Source organism: Carya illinoinensis, chromosome 6, assembly GCF_018687715.1.
Source record: "Carya illinoinensis cultivar Pawnee chromosome 6, C.illinoinensisPawnee_v1, whole genome shotgun sequence".
Lineage (NCBI taxonomy): Eukaryota > Viridiplantae > Streptophyta > Magnoliopsida > Fagales > Juglandaceae > Carya > Carya illinoinensis.
Genome location: NC_056757.1, coordinates 6,338,273 through 6,363,532, shown reverse-complemented (window position 1 = coordinate 6,363,532; position 25,260 = coordinate 6,338,273). Strand labels below are relative to the sequence as shown.

General features: G+C 37.6%; 2 protein-coding genes across 8 annotated transcripts; both read left to right on the top strand.

The window, feature by feature from the left end:
- Nucleotides 1-8,799: 8,799 nt before the first annotated feature.
- On the top strand, nt 8,800-11,476 carry LOC122312586. Its single transcript, XM_043127230.1, has 3 exons — nt 8,800-9,681; nt 9,754-10,461; nt 10,586-11,476. The coding sequence occupies exons 1-3, from the start codon at nt 8,800-8,802 to the stop codon at nt 11,474-11,476; spliced, it is 2,481 nt and encodes an 826-aa protein (XP_042983164.1).
- A 4,123-nt stretch (nt 11,477-15,599) lies between these two features.
- On the top strand, nt 15,600-24,783 carry LOC122312929. Of its 7 annotated transcripts, none has more exons than XR_006243234.1 (8): nt 15,600-15,772; nt 15,882-15,912; nt 16,635-16,830; nt 17,497-17,539; nt 18,357-18,401; nt 18,557-18,647; nt 19,767-22,140; nt 24,581-24,783. XR_006243234.1 is itself a non-coding variant. In XM_043127603.1 (8 exons), exons 3-8 carry the CDS (start codon nt 16,666-16,668, stop codon nt 24,585-24,587), a joined length of 396 nt encoding a protein of 131 aa, XP_042983537.1. In that variant the 5' UTR covers nt 15,604-15,772; nt 15,872-15,912; nt 16,635-16,665; the 3' UTR covers nt 24,588-24,783. The 7 variants fall into 7 exon arrangements, 1 of the variants encoding a protein (XP_042983537.1); XR_006243236.1 differs by having other exon boundaries at nt 15,882-15,939; XR_006243237.1 differs by having other exon boundaries at nt 15,872-15,912; nt 17,478-17,539.
- The last annotated feature ends 477 nt before the right edge of the window (nt 24,784-25,260 follow it).

The following is a 25,260-nucleotide window of genomic DNA, read 5'->3' as shown; positions in this document are numbered from 1 at the left end:
TCTTCTATAAAATATGGGTAAAGAAAACCCTCAATATGTATAAAGAAGATGAGAAAGTAACAAATTAACAAGTGATTAAGTATGAGAAGGGTTAGGATTCTTCATATTGAAGAATTCCAGACAATTACCTCTAGAGAAAGCGGCTAGGGTTCTTTTTTGTGCATACCCAAATGCTCTAAAGGGCATATTTATAGAGTTTTTAGACAAGTGTAACCTCCCTTGGTTTCTCCGCAATAGGCCATATTTCCATAATTACCCATTCTTTAATGAACAAAATTTTATCTAGAATTATAATTATTACTTTTCTTGTTTTTAATATTTTATTAGGATTAGCAATTTGTATTTGTAGGTCGTGGTTTTGTCGTATCAAGTCGTGAGTATTCTACTATATGAGTCAATCTGAACATGATCCGTTAAGCTAAATGGGTCAGACTTTTAAACCCTAACACCACCTATTTAAATAAGGGGTGTGTCGTGTTATGTAATCTGTTTTGAACAATATAAAAATTAATTAGAAATAGGTCAACACAATATGACTCATTTTAACTCATTTCATGTAAATAGCTTGAACTAACCCGTATAACCTATTTGACTCGATTAACATAATTTTACGTAAAAGTTGAAATATATATTTATTAGTAGCCATAATATCTTAAAATAAATAAATAAGTAAGATTACCTACTAAAACAAAATATCAAATTTTTTCAAATTTTAACCTATAATAGAACCAATACTATAAAGCCAACAATAACAAATATAAGCATTGGTCCAGAATTATAATGTCAATAATAAAAACATAAGTATGTTGAGAAATATCAATATTACAATCTAGCAATAATAAAATTTTAATTTTGAAATAAAATTTAAATGGATTGTTTTGGGTCTATTTTAGATTTGTTTTGTTTATTAATTATATCTTAATGAGTCAATCCGTTTTGACCAAAACCCATTATATTAAGAATAATGATACATTTGAGGTTTGTTGACAACCGGTTTACTACTTGTCCTACGTGGACATTTCTTTATTTTCTTTTCAAGCAGCTGACACTACAGTAGTCTTCTGAAAGCAAAAGTCACCTTCTGACACAAGCTGAACGCTACAATACTCCTCAGACACTACAGTACTCATTTTGAAAATCAAAAACAAAGGAATTGAAACCATTATTCTCATTCCTCCCTTGAACAACCAGCTCTTCTCCAGAACCTAAAACCCACCCAGCCCTTCTCTCCATCGCAACCAACTAGTGTGGAAACACCAGTGCCGTCAAAGGTGAGATACCCATCTCCCATACCCACTCCAGAAACCAATCTCTCTCTCTCAGCCCTGATGTCACTGCTAGGCCAAGGCACCTTTGCTCTTAGGGTCATGCCTCCTGCAATGTGGCTATCATTCAATAGTGCCTTCGAAGGTGAGGTTGCTATCTTACTCTCCCCTCTCCTTCACCTCCCTCTCTCTCTCTAACTCTCTCTGTCTCAGATTTGGGATGTTTGGGCAAAATCACACAAGGTCTACCGCCCCCCGCCCCCCGGCACAGTTGACTACCCTCCTGAGTCGCCAAGTAAGCCCTATAATTTTCCTCTCTCTCTACAATTTTCTTTTCTAGTATTCTTGCTTGGATTGGTGTATACTGTGCTTTATAAGCCTAGTGCATTCTTGTTCATAATAGAAGGAAAAAAATGTTAGAAAACAAGCAAGGATCAATGTGTCCCCATTTATATACCCCAAACCAATGCGTGTAGCCATTTGATGGTTATTATTTTGGAAAACAAATCATGCCAATGTGCAAGATAATTAAAAGTCAGTCCAATGTGCATGACTGTTTAAAACACATTCATTTCTTTAGTAATTTTATGGCACTATGGATAACATTGTTTGAGTGGCAGGTTGGTGGATACCGTAAGCTTGTTTAGAACTTGTGCATCTTTTAAGTTGATTTAGTAATTTACAGCTTCATATCAACTTATATAACCACTTTTAAACTGCTAGTATGACATACAAAACTGTCAGATCATGCTTGGACATGCTGTTATCCTTCTTGATGTTGTAGATATTTATTGACTTGTGTTGGAAGTTGGTTGGTTAGCTACATCTAGTCTCTCTTTCCATCTTTAGGCAATTACCAAGCTTGGAAATGAAATTTCCTTAGGTGGGTGTCAGTTTTCTTACTTATTGTAGATCAATGACTAATGATGCATATCTCGGGTGATAGAGTAATTTCTTACTTTTGTTTTAAACCCAGTTTTTAAAGTGGTTCATGTAAATGTTTCCATCCTTTCTAATATATAGTAGTTTAATGGTAAGGTTGATTTGGTATTTCTTACTGATTCTAATTCAATGGCACATGCTTCTTTGCGATTTGAAATGATGGTGGTCTTTTTGAAATGTGGGTTCAAATGAGTTACTTCATTTTTATAACAATATCTTATAGATAAAAGGCAATGGTATTCATGATGTCTGGTTTCAATAACTAGAGAGTTTAAACTAATGGGAATGATAAAAATGAAACATGGGGCTTTTTGGCTGGTAGTTTAAAGGTATGAAATAAAAATTGAACCGAAAGGTAATCTTATTTTCTTCAATTCATGTCATTAACAAATAGATTCCTAAGAGAATCTTGCATTGAAAACAATTTGTCATGGCAAGGTGAAGTACATCCCCTTGGGGTTTCTAAAATATTACATTTACTCGTGTTTCATTAGAGATCTTAGCCTCATTACTTTAATCTAACCAGCGCATGCTTTGTTGTGTGATAGCTTTGGTAGTGCAAAATTCCCCCAAATTTTGTGTTAAGCTCAACTACTCAGACTGATTTATCAGTTCAGCAAGCGCCATTTGAGTAAAGGTCAACAGTGGACTTTGAGGCTACCTAACATCTTAATGGATTTGGGAATGAAGCATTTAGCATATTCAAGATTCTCATGCATAAATCAGTGGGCTACACTTATAATGTCTTGGATTTTTTTCTTAGTTGTATTAATATGGTTGCTACTTTAATTTAACAACTTCAAACCATCTTCAAAATCTTGCTGGTTTTTTGGTTGAAAATATTATGTTTGGTATATGTACTCTGATATGATGAAAATATTGTATATGCTTACTTCTCCCTGGAATGGAAAAAGTTCCATATATATAACCTTTTTAGTCACGTTGTGATATGTGCATTATATAAGGTTTTTAGTCAATATGTGATATGTGCATTTCAACATATTGATATGTGCCTCTAAATAGAAGAATGAAAAAATATGTTTATGGTATGGTACACGCTGTTGCGGTGCTTTTTCTTGTAATGGTTTTGGCTCCTACAAAATAAATTTTGCAGTCTGCATACGGTGGAATTAATAGGTGGTTTTTGGCTCCTACTTGTCTTTTACAAGTAGTCTCAATCAATACTATTTTAATGGCTTCCAAGATAGATGGACAATACAAATAATTTGTCAAGTATAAGCTACTGCAACTTCTAAAGTGATAAGAAAGTGGTTGCATCATGGTTATACAATAGTTGCATCATGGTTATACAAAATGGTTTTTGTCGATAGTTATAACATTTACCAACATTAAGAATGTGTACAAAATGGTTACAAATCCAAGTGACTAGTTACAAATATTGAACCATTTTGGAGTCCAAGACTCAAAATCAACACTCCAACCTTGCATCATCAAAGTTCCAGTATAGTTAATAAGCAAATGAGCACAAAAATCATCATCTGCAACCACAAATCAGCAAATGAGCACAAAAATCATTCTTCCAATTGACAAGTAAATCAGTTGCAAAAAATGAATGCCAAGCCTCTCACAAAAGTTAACCGCAACAATGAGCACAAACATCTTAATAATATTCAAGAACAACTCAACTTAATTACACTATCAAACATCTTAATATATATATATATATTGTATCTTATACTTAGTTTGCCACATTATGGTCTGACCAATGTTGCTAAAGAATTGATCTACAATCCCAAACCTGCATTTATTATACAGTTAAACCAATAATTATTATATTTTGAATAATATTTAAATTTAGCATAAATAAGTGTTATGATATAATAATATGGATATCGATGTCTACATCTTGATACATACGGATAGGAGCACAACAAGAGATTTCCTCATCCAAAAGTTGAAAAGATGGTTGTAACTACCAAGAATAGAGAAGAAACCCACAATTAATATCGTCAAAGAATTATATTATATAAACAATACTTGAAAACAATACCACAGTTGATTGAGCAGTAGAGGCTATAGGAAAGTCACGCTCGGCCAAGCTAGATGAACCAAAATCTGACACAGTTGTTCTATCTAGGCACGGTCTATTCTTCTGTTCATAATTTCAAAATGTATAGTTAATGTCAATAGGTTACAAAATGGGATTAAAAACACAAAAGACCTAAACTACCTGACTTAACTGAGCCTGTTGAGTCTTCCTTGCTTTCAATCTATTCACTGCCTTCTCAATAGTGGATTGTTTCCACCAATAAACTCCTTTACTAAATGTAGCTACAAGACTTTTTAATTTGTCAGACCCCTTTATCACTAAGCATTCAGTTGAACGATTATCACACACTGGCTGGACATCAACCCACTCCAGCTTCAACTTACTTAACTGAGTCATTAACTTTGCACAACCTTCATCTAAGGTGCCTGCAATTACAAAAATCTAGTAAAAAGCTTTGTTCAATTTATTCATTTAATGTGCATTTGGACTATAACTCAGATTGTCAAGGCTACTTCAAACAAGCGTGTAATCTCGTTTCAGATATTTCCCCACCTATCAAGGAAGTATTTGCAAGCAACTCTTCCTTGTCATGGAGTGTCAACACACAGATGGCATGTTTACACAAAATGCCCTTAAAAGCAAACAACTGACATGTGCAACTTGCTTCGCAATCTTCCTCATTAAACTCAACAACATATTTTGTACTTTTTATAAACCCATTCATAGCGAGGACCTGATCAGCAACATGATATGTACAAATCCCCTCTTCACTCTGAACCACTAATGGGCAACAATAAATCAACCCTCTTAACTCTTCTTAAATTTCTTTAAATTTTACATTTTTATAATTTGCTTCGAACTACTGCTCAATGCCGTAAAAAGTTATGCACAGAATTTGTGTGTGGAATGAACTGAAGTTAGTTGCAAGCTCATTCTCAATCTTGCACCTAAGTCCATTATCATACTGACCTACAAATTGCTTTAGTTTTGTCTTTGAATTTATATAATCATCAAAGAACACATTCATACTCTTGCTTCTTTGAGTAGTTGACATTCCTCCCCAAAATTCATTCCTTACATACGCTGGCACCCATAGATGATGCTCAGAATATAGCCATTCAAGCCATGAATTATCATGTAGATCAAAATTATCAAGAAGTTGTAGCCAACAACACTCAAATTCATCACGACTCAATGTGTCATAAACACACCAATGTGCATAATCCAAAGAAAAAAAAATCATTTTCCAAGGGGATAACATAGTATTCAAGAAATAATCGTGGAAAACTAATACTTGTGCAGCACCTTTTGATGCCATCGTATTGACTATGTGATCCAAATTTCTTAGGAACTTTTTTCATTATATGCCACAAGTAAAACCAGTGTCGAGATTTTGGAAACACCATTGCAATTGTATTTTGCATAGCTTTATTTTGGTCTGTTATGATGCCTTTTGGTGCACAGCAATTCATGCACTTAAGCCACGATTCAAATAACCATACAAACTTATCCATGTCCTCCTCGGAAATCAAGCCACATCTAAAAAGAATTGATTGACCATGATGATTAACACCCACAAAAGTATGCAATAGTTAAGTATGTCGTGTTGAAAGTTATAACATCATCGAATGACTCATACGTAGCTCTACTGTGGGCATTTGCCCAAAACACATTTCACAATCTGGTTTCATCATCAGCGTCCATGACATAATAGAAACCATCATTTTGTGCTTGCATACAAGTGAAGTAGTTTTGCAGTGCTTCATCCCCTCTTAACCCAAGCCGAAGTAATCTAACCTCACGTATGTAATTTCATGCATCTCTTTCTCTAAATGTCAAATTTTCATACCCTCCTACCTCAACGACGCAAGAATTATAGTTCTTTTCATATAAATGCCAGTCATATCAATGAATTCTAGTCTACTTTTCATTGGCTAATCCAACCTCTTATAACATCTAATGTATCTTTCTTTCCTAGGACTGAGAGCATAAGTGTGTTCAAGAACAACATGGGTCAAGCAAAATTCACCTTCAGAACCCAATATCGCATTAATCTTTGCCTTGCATCCATTATGTTTCATCGGTTTTGGTTTAAGAATTTTTGACGATGTTCTCACAAAGGTGCCTTGACGGACACAAGCATGGGTGAAATATCTTATTTTCCCATCCTCTCCGACTTTGGAACTTTGCTTTGTCAGTCCAAAACCAACTTGTTTTGCATACTTCATATCATATGCCCTTACTTCGTCAACTAAGGAAAATGGCATTCCCTCTTTAGGATCTTCAACAATATCCTCACCTCTAACATTCGGTTCCATCTGCATTCTTAGAATTAGATTGACAATAAAAGGAATAAAATGTTTGTCTAATAATTAGATTCATAATAAAACAAGACAAATTTAGACCACCTCAAACCAAACAAGCAAGCAATTAAAATGTGCAAATATTTATCAATTAAATACAAATATTTATCAATTAAACAAAACTAGAAAGCAATTAAAAGTGTGACAGCATCTCAATATTTGCATAGTATCAAATAGTTAAAACTTTAACATCATTATTTGATAAGAGATTGTCTTTATCTTAAAAACTACTTCCAATGTGTAATGTGTGTGTGTGTATATATATATTATCAAATTTTACTTTTCCAACTAAAAGAATTAAAATAAGTTATGCTTTCTTTGAATTAAGCCTAATTTTATGAAATTAGTTACTGAAAGTAAGTTGTGCTTACAACAAGTAAGTTTAATTTATCCGCTTACAACAAGTAAGCTTAATTTATCCAAATTAGTTACTAAAAATAAGTTAAGATTGCCCTAATAAGTTCCTAAAATAAGTTACCCTTTGAATCAAACAACTGCATTATACTAAATTAAGTTTACGTACGGATGATACCAAATTTATTTCTTAGAAATTTCACTCAAACATAGGACGTATATACAAATTTATTTCACATGTATACTTGCAAGAATATGTATACAAATTATTTTCCATATCTCAGAAATTTGAAGTAAATGATTCATTTTTGCATACTGCAGGATGTGCACCACAAAGGCATAATGGATAGAAGTATTATCACCACAACAAAGATGGGTTAGACGTCTGGGCTCAGAGTGGGCTCGACATCTAGGTTTAGATGGGCTGCATGTTTGAACTTCGGTTTGGGCTTAGGGGTTGGGCTCGTGGGCTGTGGCTGGCGCTGTTCAACAGTGGGGCAACTAAATGGTAGCTTGAGAGAGAGAGAGAGAGAGAGAGAGAGAGAGTGAGCAAAGAAGTTGAAAGTAGTCGGGTTCTTTTTTATTTTTTTAGTGCCAGTTCAAAATGCAAAAGTTTCTATCTTCTGAGCAAAAGCAACCATCAAATCGGCAAAGGAATACTATAGTGTTCAACTTGTGTTAGAAGGTAACTTTCGCTTTCAAAAGACTACTGTAGTGTCAGCTACTTGACAATAAAATTTAAAAAAAAAATGTCCACGTAGGATAAGTAGTAAACTGGTTGTCAACAAACTGCAAGGGTATCATTATTCTTATATTAAACGCAAATCTATTCATTTTGTATCATGTTCATATTGGATTCATAGGTCATGTCACATGTTGTCACCCTTATATTTTATCAGAGTTTTTGTTAATAAAAATTGATAATATAAATTATTAGAGAAATAATAATCCATAATAAAATTTGACAACTTTAATAATTATAATTACAAATTATAAAATTATATTAGAGCTAAAGTATAAGAATCCAAGAAAAATATTATTTATTATAAAATTGTAAATTAATTATATAGTAGTTATGTCCGTACTAAGACTCCAAAATGGGTTAATACACCTGTTGAATGAATAGGAAATGCAAGTTTTTCATTAGTGTAAACATTTAAATAATAAATTTATAAATTGAAAACACTCCCCTGCAAAATTTTAACCATGTCGAGACAATAATATCCATAGAAAGAGTTTGGTTATGGACATAATTTACATTTTTAACAAATTGATCTATTCCGTGAAGGGTTATATTCGACAACTTTTTCTTCTTTCTTTTTGTCACAAGCTTGGTAGCAGATGGAGGAAAGGCAGAGTAAGGGCGTTTCGGAAGGCTAGCGTACGAGGAAGAACGAAGAAGATGGATACGTGAGACAGCCGGCATTTGACTAAGGGTAAAGTTAGTAAGGTGGAGTTAGTTCGTAGCCGTTGGATCAAAGAGGTGGAAAGCATCTAAAGCTTTTACGTGGAAGAGGTAGCATCAAGTATTGTGTAGTTAAATGACTCTTAAGGACATTGTTTACTATTTTACTAGCATTTACGTTTGTAATGTCTATTATATCCTTTTAATAGTTGTCAATATCCCATTGGTTGGGACCACTTTCTGTTAAGGCCTCTGCTGTATGAGTAGGCGGACGCTGGAAATATTCAGTTTTGATGCAAAAAGTATTATATAGTTTATTCTCAAATCTCTCCTTCTTCTCTCGTCTGAATTTGGAGGTACTCACCCTCTAAGTGAGAAATTCTATCATACACATTATAGTTTACGGAAGTGTTACAAGTGGTATCAGTCGTCACCGATCCTTGTTATTTTTTTCTCACCATGCCTGAAGGTACGAGATACACCCAGCTCCAGGAAGGGCTTAATGCTGTGAAGCAAACTACCACTGGCCTTGAATCTGAACTGTTGGACTTGAAGAAATGCTCAGAATCTCAGTTTAAACATATTGAAACTGAGATGGCTGCTTTTCACAGGGAAATCTTTAATCAGCTGGCTGTTTTGACCCAGGAGCTGCAACAGAAAAATCAGCATAAAAAACATGACGAACCAGAATCTTCTTCAGTCACTCACCCACACCATGAACATCACAAAGAATCATTTGGAGAAATTGGCACCAGATCTGTTAGAGTGGATTTTCCCTCTTTCCATGGGGAGGATCCCAATGGTTGGATCTATAAGGTAAACCATTTTTTTTCCTTTCATAACACCTTACCACAACACAAGGTGCGCTTAGCATCCTTCCATATGGAAGGGCAAGCATTAGTGTGGTTCCAAAATATGGAAGAAATGGGAGCATTTCCAGATTGGGACTCTTTTACGCGTGCTTTGTCAATGCGTTTTGGCCCTAGTGTCTATGATGACCCCATGGCTTCACTGGCCAAATTACACCAAACGGGGTCAGTGGAGGATTATAAGACCAGGTTTGAGAATCTGTCCAATCGGCTTAAGGGGTTGCCAAAATCTGTCCAACTGAGTTGTTTCCTCAGTGGCCTTAAAGAGGAGATTCGTGTCACAGTTACAATGTTTAATCCTACCAATTTAATAGCAGCTTACAACCTTGCTAGATTACAAGAACAGAATGTGGCCCTTGCTAGGAGGTACCACCGCACCCCCATACTGCCCTCCAATGAACCTAGATTGTTGAAAACGCCCCCTTCCGTTCACTTTGAGCCTCCAAAAGGGGCTGTTAAACCTCAGCTTCCAGTACATAAAATTAATCAGGCCCAAATGAAAGATTGAAGGGAGAAGGGCTTGTGTTATCACTGTGATTCCAAGTGGAGTCCAGGCCATAAGTGTCAAAAACCTAAGTTGTACATCCTGGAAGAGGTGTGGGAAGACTCTTCTGACAAGACCATTTGGGATAAACCAAAGTTGGAACCAGCAGTAGCTACCTTGGCTCTATCTACGGTGGAACCCATTCCGGAAATTTCTTTGCATGCTATCACGGGCTCCCTTAACCCACGCACTATGAGGGTTAAAGGGAAGGTGGGATCGCAATGGGCTACCATTTTAATTGACACAGGTTCCACCCACAATTTCCTTGACCCTGCTGTGGTAATAAAGGGCCAGTTGCCTATTAACCAAGAAAGAAGGGTGCGAGTGAGGGTGGCGAGTGGGGAACAACTCTTAAGTGAAGGGGAGAGTGTGCAAACCAGATTTAATATCCAGGGTATCAGTTTTGTGGATAACATGCATGTGTTGGTGTTGGCGGGGTGCGACATGGTGCTCGGCATCCAATGGTTGAGGGGCTTGGGTTCTATTCTCTGGAATTTTGAAAGCCTCATAATGAAATTCACTTATCAGAATAAGGAGGTGGAAATTAAAGGCTTGGCAGCATCACAACTCATTGAAGAGGGGGATGGCAATAAAAAGCATAAGCTGGAAACAAGGGGGGTCCTACTACAATTGCTCCAAGAACCTGAACCGTATGGTGCTTTACAAGAAAAAGGGTTGCTCCAAGATGTGTTACAAGCCTATGCCGATGTTTTTTCTGATCCTAAGGGATTACCCCCCCCCCCCCCCTAGATCTCATGACCATGCAATCCCATTGCTGCCACATACCGGTCCAGTCTCAGTTAGGCCATACCGCTATACTTATTTTCAAAAGGATGAAATTGAGAAGATAGTTAAGGAGCTGCTCGTCTCAGGGGTGATACGCCCAAGTCAAAGCCCCTTCTCCTCACCCGTGCTGCTGGTCAGAAAAGCAGACGGGACCTGGCGCATGTATGTCGACTACAGGGCACTAAATCAGGTCACAATTAAAGATAAGTTTCCTATTCTAGTAGTTGAGGAACTTATGGATGAACTACATGGGTCAAAATTTTTTTCTAAGCTGGACTTGCATTCTGGAGACCACCAGATTCGCGTGAGGCCTGAAGATGTGCCCAAAACAGCTTTTCGTACACACGAGGGGCATTACGAATTTTTAGTTATGCCCTTTGGACTAACTAACGCCCCCTCAACATTTCAAAGCCTCATGAACGAGGTGTTTAAACCCTTCCTCCAGAAGTTTATATTGGTTTTTTTTTATGATATCTTAATATACAGCAGGAGTGAGGTAGACCATGTGGAACACCTAAAAATGGCCTTGGAGACCCTGCGGCAGCAGCAGTTATTTGCCAAAATGACTAAGTGCAAGTTTGGGTGTCGTGAGATCACCTATTTGGGTCATCTCATATCAGCTCAAGGGGTGCGGGCAGACCCGGATAAATTACGAGCAATGTTGCAATGGCCACTCCCTAATTCAGTCAAGGGGCTACAAGGTTTTCTAGGCCTCAGTGGCTATTACCGGAGATTTATCCGTGGCTATGGAGGGATAGCAGCCCCCCTAACTCAGATGCTTCGCAAAAACAGTTTTGAGTGGACAGATGAGGCACGGGAGGCATTTGAAAAGCTGAAGGCAGCAGTCACACAGCCACCTGTTTTGGCTCTACCGGATTTTCCCAACCTTTCACTATCGAGTGTGATGCCTTGGGTGGAGCGGTGGAGGCAGTACTAATGCAAGGAGGCAGACCTATCACTTTTTTCAGTCAAAAACTGAAGGGAAAGGCCCTTCAACTCTCCACATATGAGAAGGAACTGTTTTCCCTCGTTTCAGCAGTTCACAAGTGGCGACCTTACCTGTTAGGTCAGTCTTTTACTATTAAGACTGACCAAGAGAGCTTAAAGTACTTATTAGACCAGAAGGTTGGCACCCCCATGCAGCAAAAATGGTTGACTAAGTTGTTGGGCTACGACTTCATAGTCGAGTACAAGAAGGGAAAGGAAAATCGTGTGGCGGATGCACTATCTAGAAAAACAAAACCAGAAGATGCTATGCTTTGTTTACTCTCCTTCCCTACGGTGGATTGGCTGGTTGAGTTGAAAACGGCCTATGGGAAGGACCCACAGTTTCAAGAACTGGTCTCTAAGCCTCTGCCACCCCATTACAATTATAGAGATGGCCTGATGTTGTATAAGGGGCGGATAGTTGTTCCAGATGATAAATCTTTTAAGGCTAAGCTACTGGATTTGGTGCATAACAGTGCCTTAGGAGGCCATGCTGGGTTTGATAAAACCATGCATAGGGCTCGGAGGGAGTTTTTCTGGGCTGGACTTAAGGCGGATGTGAAGAAATTTGTGAGAGAATGTGATGTGTGCCAGAGGGTGAAACATGAGAGCAAGTACCCTGCCAGACTCTTACAACCCTTACCCGTACCATCCCAACCATGGTCAAATATCACCATGGACTTCATTGAAGGCCTTCCCACATCACAAGGTTACAACAGCTTGTGGGTGGTGGTGGATCGCCTCACCAAATACAGCCATTTCACGCCCATTTCCCATCCATACACAGCCAAACACATAGCCCAACTTTTCCTAAAACACATATTCAAACTACACGGCTTACCCCTAACCATCATATCAGACAGAGATTCAACATTCACTAGCCAATTTTGGCAGGAGTTCTTTAAATTGCAGGGGGTACAAATGGCTTTCTCAACAGCCTACCACCCTCAATCAGACGGCCAATCAGAAGCAGTAAACAAAAGTTTGGAAAATTACCTACGTTGTTTTGCAGGAGATCAGCCAAGAAACTGGTCCAAGTGGGTCCCCTTGGCCGAATGGTGGTACAACACTAATGTGCATTCCTCCACAAGGCTGTCTCCATTCGAAGCCTTATACGGATATGCCCCACCTCGCCTCAGGTGCTATGTGCCTGGCACGGCAAAGAGCGAGTCTGTGGATGAAGAGTTAATTACCAGGGAACAGATTATGAAAACTCTCAAAATGAATTTACAACGGGCCCAAGAACAGATGAAGAAATATGCAGATTTAAAGAGGTCGGAAAGGGAGTTTACCGTCGGTGAGTGGTTGTACCTTCGTCTACAGCCGTACCGGCAGACCACAGTGTCGCAGAGGAGGGACCTCAAGCTAGCCCCAAGATACTATGGGCCATTCCAAGTACTGGAGAGGGTCGAATCAGTGGCCTATCGCCTGGATCTTCCCCCTACCGCCAAGATCCACGCCACATTTCATGTGTCCCAGTTGAAATCCAAGATCGGAGCAAAGATTGCTCCTTTAGCCACCATACCCCCTGTTGATGCTACAGGGGTCTTAAAACCGGAACCTGAGGAAGCTTTGGCCCGTCGCATGGTGAAGAAGAACAACAAACCAGTCACAGAGGTGCTGACGAGGTGGCAAGGATAGGGACCCGAAGATGCTACTTGGGAGTCGTATGTGAGTTTGAAAAATCAGTATCCCCACCTTGCAGGCAAGGTGTTCTAACGGTGGGGTATTGTCACAAGCTTGGTAGCAGATGGAGGAAAGGCAGAGTAAGGGCGTTTCGGAAGGCTAGCGTACGAGGAAGAACGAAGAAGATGGGTACGTGAGACAGCCGGCATTTGACTAAGGGTAAAGTTAGTAAGGTGGAGTTAGTTCGTAGCCGTTGGATCAAAGAGGTGGAAAGCATCTGAAGCTTTTACGTGGAAGAGGCAGCATCAAGTATTGTGTAGTTAAATGACTCTTAAGGACATTGTTTACTATTTTACTAGCATTTACGTTTGTAATGTCTATTATATCCTTTTAATAGTTGTCAATATCCCATTGGTTGGGACCACTTTCTGTTAAGGCCTCTGCTGTATGAGTAGGCGGACGTTGGAAATATTCAGTTTTGATGCAAAAAGTATTATACAGTTTATTCTCAAATCTCTCCTTCTTCTCTCGTCTGAATCTGGAGGTACTCACCCTCTAAGTGAGAAATTCTATCATACACATTACAATTTACGGAAGTGTTACACTTTTCAGTAAATTATAGATAATTTAGGATAAAGTTATTCTAGGATTTTATCTCGATCTAAGATCTTTATCTGACAATCTACTATATCAATTCATATTTTATTTATACGACATTTTAAAGAAATACTTTTAATAAATTTATTTCCAATGGAAATGGGGAAACGTTTATAGTAAGTGATGTTTCATTCCTAATTAATTTCTTAAAAGGCTCTTAGGATCTCCCTTTACATTCTAAGATCTGTTTCTTTTCTTATTAGTAGGTTTTGTTTTGTTTTTTATTTTTTTTATCCTTCATAATTAATATATCTTATTGTAATCCTCCATAATTACAACATTTATGGTTATTATAAATATTTTTGTTTTTCTATAACATTCTATTGCAAACATTTTCTATAATTTAAAAAAAAATAGAAATTGGAGAGGGCTCGATATCCTTTGAGGCCGATTGGGTTGATCAATGGCCTTAGATAACTAATCAAATCGCTAACTTAACCCCTAGGGCTGAGTTCACCTCCAAGGCCCAATTCACATTACCCACCAAGAAGATAAATGCTTGAGAACCCATTAAAGAAAGGAAGTTACGGGTTGAATATAAGTATCGTTTGAGAATGGATAAACGCTCCATCTCAAACATTTGAATTTCGAATAATACATAAATCTACTATTACATAATAACATATGCCTCACGGCCTCTATATAAACAAAAAACTCATATATGTTATGATCTATTTGATTGATTCGTATTAAAAAGCCTTCCAAACTGTGATATCTGACTTTAATTAGTTTGGTGGTTATCGGTGGAAGGGACAGCCGTGTCAAACAATATCCATTGGGTTTTAATTAATTTGCAGGTAGAGACAAATGAAGAAGAAGAAGTTGGGGAAGAAAGGGAAATCGGGATAAAATTGAAGGAGTGGGAGGGGTGACATATGAGTTTTCCCGCCCTGTCAAAACCCAATTGCAGCAATTTTGAACGTCGCAACAAGTTTTTATTTTACGGCAAATGTTTTCGTCTCAATGGGACTTAAAAGCGCAGCAAAAGTACAGTCCAAGAAGTTGATCTTAGAACTTAGAATTCCAAGACTAGTCAAAAGTCGTTGCAATTAACAGATTTTTGCAGCAACTTTACTTTCAGCAGACGCAAAATGGTCGCAAAAAATCTTATTTCTTGTAGATATATATAATGGGTCCAGCTACTATGCCGTCTCAAACATACCGCTGGGTATTTTTTTTTTTTTTTTTTAATCACTTTTTTAATTATTAAATAAAAAAAATACACCAATACATTTAAAATTATTTCTTAATCACTAAATAAAAATAAAAATAAAAAAATTCTTGCCCAGCGATCAACCCGGGAGTTAAACCCCAGGCGGCGAAGGGGCTTTTTCCTATATATAATATACATTGGCTTCATAAAAAGGACTCTCGAAGGAGGGTTATACATACATATTGTAGTTATTCCTAATGCAATATATTACATTTTCTATTTTGAAGTACAAAATGTAAAACTCTGATGAATAATCTGAGGGTGCAAAATGTATCTATCATTTTGAAGTTTTGAAAATCATGCGAAGTTTGGGTGTACGTAGGCCTTCCACTAATCTAAACTTGAGCCCAACAACTATCAACTGTGTGTTAATATTAATGAATTCTGATCATTTTTCTTAAAAATTCTATTGCAAGGTTATTTTGCATTAAAAAAGACAACGGATCCAAAATTTAAAAAAACGGCTAGGAATTCCAACGGTCTGAAATTTTGTCGAAAACTCCAAGCTTTTCAAATTAAGGGCTATTTGAGTACTCTGCCTTTCCTCGACGTCTCTCATATGTGTTTCATCTTCTTCACCCACACATAGAGAGAGAGAGAGAGAGAGAGAGAGAGAGAGAGAGAGAGAGAGAGAGAGAGAGAGAGAGAGAGAGAGAGAGAGATTGGTTCGTGTACGAAGGCTTTTCTTTACGCGACTCAGAGACCAATTATTTTTCCCCTGTTTTCTTTCTTCTTGGTAATTGATTTCAGGTACTCCTCCGCTCTTTTTTTCTGCTTTCTTCTGATTCTTTTCCCGGATCTCGATCTTTCTTCCTTGTCATACGTTTCTTTTCTTGATTTCTTTGGTAGCGGAGAAAAGGGGGGAATGGCTGTTTTAGTTGTATTCAATGGTACGTCTTTTTCTTTTGCACACCAATGTAATGCAGCAGTGCCATTTCTAATTTTCCTCTCTCTCTCTCTCTCTCTCTCTCTCTCTCTGCGCTTAGGATCTTTACTTCTATTTCATTGGCTTTCAGAAAAGTTATTTATTGTGACATATAGTTCTTGATTCACGTTGCTGCATCTATACTAATTATGCTAGACATCGTCTCCGAAAAGGTCAAATTCTTTCTCTGCCATGTTTTTTTCGTATTGGCATGATTTGAGTAAAAATCTGTCAAATTTCATGTTTAATTCTGGTACATACGGGTTTTCTTTCTCATAATAATTAAAATTTCAAAGTACTTACCGAAGGAAAAAGAAAAAAAAATGAGTAGACATATCATTGGCATTCTGGGTGTCGCTCCAAGCTGTTCGCCATTAGGGGTCTTTTGCATTTTCACGTGAAGAACACGTTATATGAACAGTCAATTGTGGCGTTTACAAAATTATCCCATAATATCCTTCTTTCAGATTAGAGCATAGTTGAACCATGAAAGAGATCCACACCTTTCTTACTGATTGAAAAATTCCATGTTTCTCGGTACAAAACTTGAGTCTTGAATGAAGGCAGGTTCTTTTGATTTAGAGACGTTGACCGAAGCAATATTCGTGTTGGTATTGGAATCTTATTTTGTTGTCAGAATGTTGGATTTTTTAAATCGCCAGCCAATATAATTTTGCATGCTTGCAGAAAAGAGTGTCAAGAACTGGAGAATTATGCTATGTATAAGGTTGGGGAGAACACAGAGGCGGTTAACAACTGCCTGAAGATTTCAGAGGACGACAGGGAAGATGCTAGAAGGACCCTTGAGAAGTTGCATCATCAGGGTGAGCAAATCACTAGGACCCACATGATGAATGCCGATATTGAAAAGGATTTGAGTCAGGTAAGCTTATTTATATTCTTGGTCATGAGAACTTCATTCTTAAGTGCGAAATCCAGGAATGGTTTGTGCTGTGGTGGTTAATGTAATCGAACCTTTTTGATATCCTGCCCATCTTTAATTTGACTTCGAATATCTAGGGTTGATTCTGCCTTCTTGAAGATGGTAGAAATTTATAATTTGAAGTACAGCACTTGAGAACCTTTTGCAATTCATTTCTCGGGGAAAAAGAACGTACGAAGCTGGTTTGCATAGTAAATTGCCCGACCTAAATTTAGGGTCGCATATGATTTCAAAGAACATGGGTGTGAGGTTGTGCATGCGTAGCTGGCTGTGTGGTTGTTTGCGTCTGCAAGGGACGGGCGTGTGTTTGGTTGTGGGTGCGCGTGGGTATGGGTGTGAGTGCGCGTGGGTGTGCATGGGTTTCGGTTTGGGTGTGTGCGTGCATGCGTTTGGTTGTGTATGCGAGGGTGGGTGTCTGGCTGTGTGCTTATGCGAGCGAGCGTGCGTGTGTGCTTTTGGTTGTGGGTGCGTGCGGGTGTGCGTATGACTATGGGTATGCATGCATCTGCTCTGTGTGTCTGTGTGTGGGTGGGTAAGTGTGCGTACTTGTTTGGGTGTGTGAGTAATTGTGTGCTTATTTGTAGTAGTCGATTGGAACTTATGTAGGAAGAACTCAAATTGGACATCTACAAGCTCAAGAAATACAAAGGTACGACTTTTCAGGGGTGCTTTCTCATTTTCTCTCTCTATTTATCTTTATGAGTATTATTTATTCGCTTGAACTATTTCTTGGAGGAACTGTAATTAGTTGTCACCAGGCTTCTTTATAGGTGTTTTTTTAATATATATGCACACTTTGCTAGGCAATTTTTTTGTTTGTTTGTTGTGCATTACAAACAATTTCTATGACAAGGAACATATTTTACTATAACAGTTGCGTCCAACGTTAAAGGTTTGAAATAAGGTATAATTCATTTATAAATTATTTACTTTCGAAATTATATTCTTTTTCAATATAACATACTTTCAGCTTCAATAACTTTTTATTTACTAGGGGAATATTTATATATTTATATTATTAGCCTAAAAAATATAATTTTTCCCATCTTTTCCCATTCTCCACCACCACCATTGTCGTCATCATCTTCTTCTCCAACTCCTTCATTTGCTTCTTCTCTTCCGCTCCTCCTCCTCCTCCTCCTCCTCCCTCCTCTGACTCCTACTCCTACTCTAACTCTGATTCATACTCCTACATTTATGCTTTCTTTTCATCTTCATCTCATCCTTCCTCTACTTCTCACGACGACGACTCCACTCATTCTCCTACTCCTACTCTAACTCCCTACTCTCATTTTTTCACATTCTCATCCTCCTCTTCATTTTACTTTGGTTTTGGGTGAGTGTGGGTGCATGTGCAGGAGTGTGTATTCATGTGCATGTGAGTGGGTGGGTGAGTTTGTGTGCTTATTTGTGTGTGCACGTGGGTTGTGTGCTTGTGTGTGATATTTGATGGAAATTGTATATAGGAGGAACTCAAATTGGACATCTACAAGTTCTACAAGCATGCAAAGGTCTCTCTTACTTTTTTACTAGTCTTTTCTCATTTTCTCTTTCTAAATTATATTTATTTGTGATATTTATTTAGTTGAAACTTTAAGGAGCTTCTTTTAATACAAGTAATACTCTACAAAGCAATTGTTTTTGTTTTTGTTTTTCCCCATTACAGACAATAATGACAAGGAACATATTTTTTGGCCTTCGTGGTATAATTTTGCTAAAGTGGTCGAATTTGACATTCTGATGGCTTCTTCAATAAGGTATAATTTATTTATCAATGTTATTTTTGAAATTATGTTCCTTTTTGGTATAATGGAGTCTTCAATAATTTTTTATTTACTAGGAAATATTTATATTTATGTTATTAATCTAAAAATTCCCATCTTCTCCCATTCTCAGCTGCTGTCGTCGTCGTCAACATCATCTTGTTCTTCTACTCCTTCCTCTGCTCCTTCTCCTCCTCCTCCTCCTCCTCTTACTCCTACTTTAACTCCTACGCCTTCTCTTCATCTTTTTCTCATCCTTCCTGCACTTCTCCCCTGACTCCTCTCCTACTTATACTCCTGCTCCAACTACATACTCTCATTTCTTCACATTTGCATTCTCCTATTAATTTTCCTTTGGTTTTCAATGGATGTGGGCATGGGTCCATGTGCAAGGGTGTGTGTTCATGTGCATGTGAGTGGGTGTGTGAGTGTGCGTGCTTATTAACGTGTGCGCTTGTGTATAGTATTCGATTGAAATTGTATGTAGGAGGAACTCAGTTTTGACATCTACAAGTTCTACAACCATGCAAAGGTATTGTGCCTTACTTTTTTTACCAGTCTTTTCTCATTTTCTCGTTCTATTTTTCTTTATTTGTGATATTTATTTGGTTCAAACATTATCTTAGAGGAACTCCAAATAGGTGTTCCTTGTCATTATTAATCTAAAAGTTCTAATTTTTTCTTCATTTTTCTCAACTTCTCCCATTCTCTACCACCATCGTCTTCTTCTTCTTCTTCTTCGTCTTCTTCTACTCCTTCCTCTACTTTTACTATTTTCATTCCTACCCCTCCTCCTCCTCCTCCTCTCTTCATCCTCCTCCTCCTCTGACTCCTCTCAACCTCAGACTCCTACGCCTTCTCTTCATCTTCTTCTCATCCTTCCTCAACTTCGCCACCTCCTCCGACTCCTTTCCTACTCCAACTCTCTACTCTCATTTCTTTGCATTCCCATCCTTCTCTTCATTTCGCTTTGGTTTTGGGTGGGTGTGGGTTGGCAGCATGTGCAAGGGTGTGTGTTCATGTGCGTGTGAGTGGGTGGGTATTCGTGCATGCTTATTCGCATGTGCGCATGAGTTGTGTTATTGTGTGTTATTTGATTGAAATTGTATGTAGGAGGAACTTAACTTGGACATCTACCAGTTCTACAACCATGCAAAGGTATTGTACCTTACTTTTTTCCAGTCTTTTCTCATTTTCTCTTTCTATTTATCTTTATTTGTGATATTTATTTGGTTCAAACTTTATCTTGAAGGAACTCCAATTAGGTATTTTTTTTTTTTAATACAACTAATACTCTACAAGGCAATTGTCTTTTTATTTGTTTTTCTCCATCACAGATAATAATGACAAGGAACATATTTTATGGCCTTTGTTCTATCATATAATGTATAATTTTTCTAGAGTAGTTACGTCCAACATTCTGATGGCTTCTTCAATAAGGTATAATTTATTTATCAAGGTTATTTTTGAAATAATGCTCTTTTTTGGTATAATGTATAGTCTGCTTCAATAATTTTTCATTTAATAGGAAATATTTATATTTATGTTATTAATCTAAAAATTCTAATTTTTTCTTCATTTTTCTCAACTTCTCCCATTTTCTGCTGCCAACGTCATCATTTTCTTCATCTTCTCCTTCCTCTACTTCTACTCTTTTCTCTCCTCCTCCTCGTCCTCCTCTTCCTCATCCTCTGACTCCTACTCCAACTTTGACTCTGACTCCAACACCTTCTTTTACGCCTTCTCATCATCTTCTTCTCATCCTTCCTCTACTCCTCCACCTCTGACTCATTTCCTACTCCAATCCCTAATCTCATGTCTTTGCATTTCCATCCTCCTCTTCATTTCGCTTTTGTTTTGGGTGGGTGTGGGTGTAGGAGCATGTGCAAGGGTGTGTGTTCATGTGCGTGTGAGTGGGTGGGTGAGTGTGCATTTTTATTCAAGTGTGAGTATGGGTTGTGTGCTTGTGTGTGGTATTCGATTGAAATTGTATGTTGTAGGAACTCAGCTTGGACATAGATACAAGTTCTACAAGCATGCAAAGGTATTGTGCCTATATTTTTACTAGCCTTTTCTCATTTTCTCATTCTATTTTTCTTTATTTGTGGTATTTATTCAGTTGAAACTTTATCTGGGAGGAACTCCAATTAGGTGCTATTTTTTATACAAGTAATACACTACAAGGCATTTTTTTTTTTTCTCCATTATAGACAATAATGACAAGGAACATATTTTTTAGCCTTTGTTTCATCATATAAGAAGGTGCATGAATTTTGCAAGAGTGGCTAAGTCCAACATTCTGATGGCTTCTTCAATAAGGTATAATTTATGTATCAATGTTATTTTTGAAATTGTGTTTTTGTTTTTAGTATAACATAGTCTGCTTCAATAATTTTTCATTTACTAGGAAATATTTATATTTATGTTCATTTTTTCTAAAAATTCTAATTTTTTTCTTCATTTTTCTCATCTTCTCCCATTCTCCACTGCCACTGTCGTCATCGTCATCTTCTCCTTATACTCCTTCCTTTGCGCTTCTTCTCTTTCCGCTCCTACTCCTACTCCTCCAACTCCTACTCCTACTCCTACGCCTTCTCTTCATCTTCTTCTCATCCTTCCTTTACTTCTGCTCCAACTCTTCTCCTAATCCTACTCCTACTCGTACTCCTGCTCCAAGTCCATACTCTCTGCTATTAATTTTCCTTTGGTTTTGGGTGGGTGTTCATATCCGTGTGAGTGGGTGTGTAAGTGTGCATGCTAATTAACGTGTGCACATGGGTATTGTGCTTGTGTATGGTATTCGATTGAAATTATATGTAGGAGGAACTCTGCTTGGATATCTACCAGTTTTACAACCATACAAAGGTATTGTGCCTTACTTTCTACTAGTCTTTTCTGATTTTCATATTCTATTTATCATTATTTGTGATATTTATTCCGTTTAAACTTTATCCAATTAAGTGTTTTTCTTAATACAAGTAATACTCTACAAGGCAATTTTTTCTTCTTCTTCTTCTTTTCTCTAGTATAAAAAATAATGACAAGGAACATATTTTTTGGCCTTTGTTCCATCATATAAGATGGTGCTTGAATTTTGCGAGAGTAGTTGCGTTTAACATTTTGATGGCTTCTTCAATAAGGTATAATATATTTATCAATGTTATTTTTGAATTATGTTCTTTTTTGGTGTGACGTAGTTTGCTTCAATAATTTTTCATTTACTCCTCCTCCGACTCCTTTCCTACTCCAACTCTGTAATCTCATTTCTTCGCATTCTCATCCTCCTCTTCATTTCACTTTGGTTTTGGGTGGGTGTGGCTATGGGATCATGTGCAAGTGCGTGTTCATGTGCGTGTGAGTGGGTGGGTGAGTGTGCATTTTTATTCAAGTGTGCGTGTGGGTTGTGTGCTTGTGTGTGGTATTCAATTGAAATTGTATGTAGGAGGAGCTCAACTTGGACATCTACAAGTTCTACAGCCATGCAAAGGTATTGATTGTGCCTTACTTTTTATGAGACTTTTATCATTTTCTCTTTCTATTTATCTTTATTTGAGATATTTATTAGATTGAAACTTGAACTTGGAGGAACTCCAATTAAGTGTTTTTCTTAATACAAGTAATACTCTATAAGGCAATTGTTTTTTTTTTTTTTTTCTCTATTACAAAAAATAATGACAAGGAACAAAAAAATACTCTTGAATTTTGCAAGAGTAGTTGCGTTTAACATTTTGATAGCATTTTCAATCAGGTATAATTTATTTATTAATGATATTTTTGAAATTATGTGTTCTTTTTTGGTTTAACGTACTTACTAGTCTACTTTAATAATTTTTCATTTACTAGGAAATATTTATATTTATGTTATTAATCTAATAATTCTATTTTTCTTCATTTTTCTCAACTTCTCCCATTCTCTGCCGCCATCATCATCAACTTCTTCTTCTATTCCTTCCTCTACTTCTACTCTTTCCATTCCTCCTTCTCCTCCTCCACCTCATCCTCCTTGTCATCGCTTTCCTCATCCTCCTCCTCCAACTCCTACTCAACCTCTGACTCCTATGCCTTCTCTTCATCTTCTTCTCATCCTTCCTTTGCTTCTCCTCCTCCTCCAACTCCCTTCCTACTCCAACTCCTTACTCTCATTTCTTCACAATCACATCCTCCTTTTCATTTCACTTTGGTTTTGGGTGTGTGTGTTATACCCCGTTTTTACGTGTATTTTCGCTGAATGAGTATTTTAATTTAATTAATATATTAGTTCTTTTATTTTAAATTATTGGATTTTAATTGGATTTATTTTAGTTTGATGTGGTGTTTAATTTATTTTAGTCATTTTATAGTTTTTAAAATTGTTTTCATCAGATCAGTTTTTAGACTCCAGAGGTAAGGATTAGACCTCATTTCTTTTCTCCATTTTTTCTTTTCTCTTTTTCTTTTTCCCTTTTTCCTATTTTCTTTCTATTTTCTTTCTTTTCTTCTTTCTTTCTTTTCTTTCTTCTTCTTTTTCCTCTCCTCCCCTGTACGCTTCGTCCTCTCTTCCTCCTCACTAACGCCGTCCAACTTCTGCCGCTCAGTACCGCCGCTCGCCGGCAACGTGGCCCATAGCACCAACCTAGAAACTTCCCCCTCTGGCCGGTGCACCTCTCCACCAAATCTCACTTCCATCCAAGAAACCGTTTGCCGCCGAGAGCCCATCTAAGCAGCAGGGTTTTTGTGCATTTTCGCCACCGTCGCTCCACCTCCGGCCACCATCTTTTCACCACTTCATCACCTATCTCTTGCAACGTCTTAAACCACCCATTTCTGGCCCCGATCCATTGCCGGAGCAGCTTCCACCGCCATTTCCACCGCCACCCACGGCCAAAACTCACTTTTATTAGCTTCATAAACATCTCTAGGCCATTCCCTATCAATTCCAAGTCTTAGTTTGTCCCCGTTCGAAAGTGCGTATTTTACAACCCACGACCATCGTGTATTTTACACTATTACGTTGTTTTTTCTCCGCCATTTGCAACGTCATGATCCTTCAAAAAATACCTTATAGCTCTGTAAGTATTTTCCAAACTCTATTTTAGATTTAAATATATTATTACTTTACAATAAATTCATTGACTGGTTGGTTAATTCCGGACTGAGTCCAAGGAGTCGAGAGTCGGATGGATTGAGGACGGAGTTGTTTGGTTTGATTGATTTTGTGATTGGTTGGATGATTTGTATCTTAAGGTGTGCATTGCATGATGCATTCATATGCTTTTATTAATTTGAGAGAAACTGGCTTTTTTGTGTAAATGGATTTTCGGGTGCGTGTGTATCATGACCCCAAGCCGGGATGGAATATTATCTCGATGGAGCTCCTCTGGTCATTCGGGAGTGGATAATACTGAGTGACATCCCTTGGGTTGTCACTGGGCGACGACCGGATCGCACGATACAGTAACGCTGTCCTGTCGACTCCGTAGTCCTTAGGGTGGCAGGGACTAGAGGATGACCTAGTCAGGTACACGCTGGGTGCGAGAACTGGGCATCGCTCATTTAGGTGTCACACACGTAGTCGTTACCTACGGTGTGGCACATGAGCCAGAGTATGCGGATGATCCCTAGGGGAGATCATGGTGCATGCAATAATTGGAACGAGTTTTGGATTTTGGATACGGGCCATTTTCGCGAGGTTATGTTTGAGGCTTTGTGATCCATTTTCAGGAAAAATGGTGGTTTCTTGATTTGGGTCATTATCCAGATAATGGCAAGGACTGATTTTTAAAGGATATGATTTGGGCCAAAATGGGATTTTGGCGTGCGTGGAAAAATGTGGATTTATGGGATATGTGCATTTGCATTCTTTCATGCATATTGTTTGAGTTTTAATATATTTTTATCTTGTGGTGTTTGAATATTTACTTACCTGCGGCACCATTTTGGTACCGTAGATTTTGATGCAGAGGTCGAGGAGGAGGAGGAGGCTGAGCCCGAAGAGGCAACTCCACTGGAGTATTGATTTAAAGTTTCATGCCTTGTAGTTTGGTGTTGAAACAATATTTGTGGCTTGTAATATTTTATTATGTATGTTTTGAACTGGTTTGTATTAAACAAAGAAAAAATTCTGGTACTTAGTTATAAGACTTTTGTTATCCGCTGCGTGTTTTTATTTGCACACTTGTTGCATGTACACACACTTGACACTTGGCGATAGGGTGGTGACCCGTGTTGTCATCATCCCAATGTCTCGATTTCCACGTGTCTGTATGTGAGATTTTGGGGCGTCACAGGTAGTATCAGAGCAGTTTGGCTCTGGGTAAAACCACATGTCCCGTAAGTGTAGTACCAGAAAGTTTTTAAAGTTGTGATTTGAAATTTATTTTAATTAAAGTTTGCTATTTGATTTGTTTTATTTGATTTGAATTTATTTGAGTTAACTTGTTTGTATTTATTTATTTAGTTATGTTTTTGCATGCTAGTATATTTTATTTTCTTGTTATGCGGTTTCGGTTTTGGTTTTGGTTTTATGTTGTTGGTTTTATTTGTTTCTTAAAAAGGGTCAAAGGTTGTGTTGTGGCAGGAAGATGGTTAGGCCAAGAAAGTTTATTCAAGAGCATTGGGATGATATGTC

What these genes read in the sequence shown, in the direction of transcription:
- LOC122312586 (XM_043127230.1), top strand. Translation starts at nt 8,800, where the DNA reads ATGCCTGAAGGTACGAGATACACCCAGCTCCAGGAAGGGCTTAATGCT. An exon ending in CTGTTAAACCTCAGCTTCCA is followed by an intron (nt 9,682 to 9,753) that starts GTACATAAAATT and finishes TGTGATTCCAAG; the next exon opens with TGGAGTCCAGGCCATAAGTG. An exon ending in TGTTACAAGCCTATGCCGAT is followed by an intron (nt 10,462 to 10,585) that starts GTTTTTTCTGAT and finishes TATTTTCAAAAG; the next exon opens with GATGAAATTGAGAAGATAGT.
- LOC122312929 (XM_043127603.1), top strand. Translation starts at nt 16,666, where the DNA reads ATGTATAAGGTTGGGGAGAACACAGAGGCGGTTAACAACTGCCTGAAG. An exon ending in TTGAAAAGGATTTGAGTCAG is followed by an intron (nt 16,831 to 17,496) that starts GTAAGCTTATTT and finishes GAACTTATGTAG; the next exon opens with GAAGAACTCAAATTGGACAT. An exon ending in CTGATGGCTTCTTCAATAAG is followed by an intron (nt 18,648 to 19,766) that starts GTATAATTTATT and finishes AATTGTATGTAG; the next exon opens with GAGGAACTTAACTTGGACAT.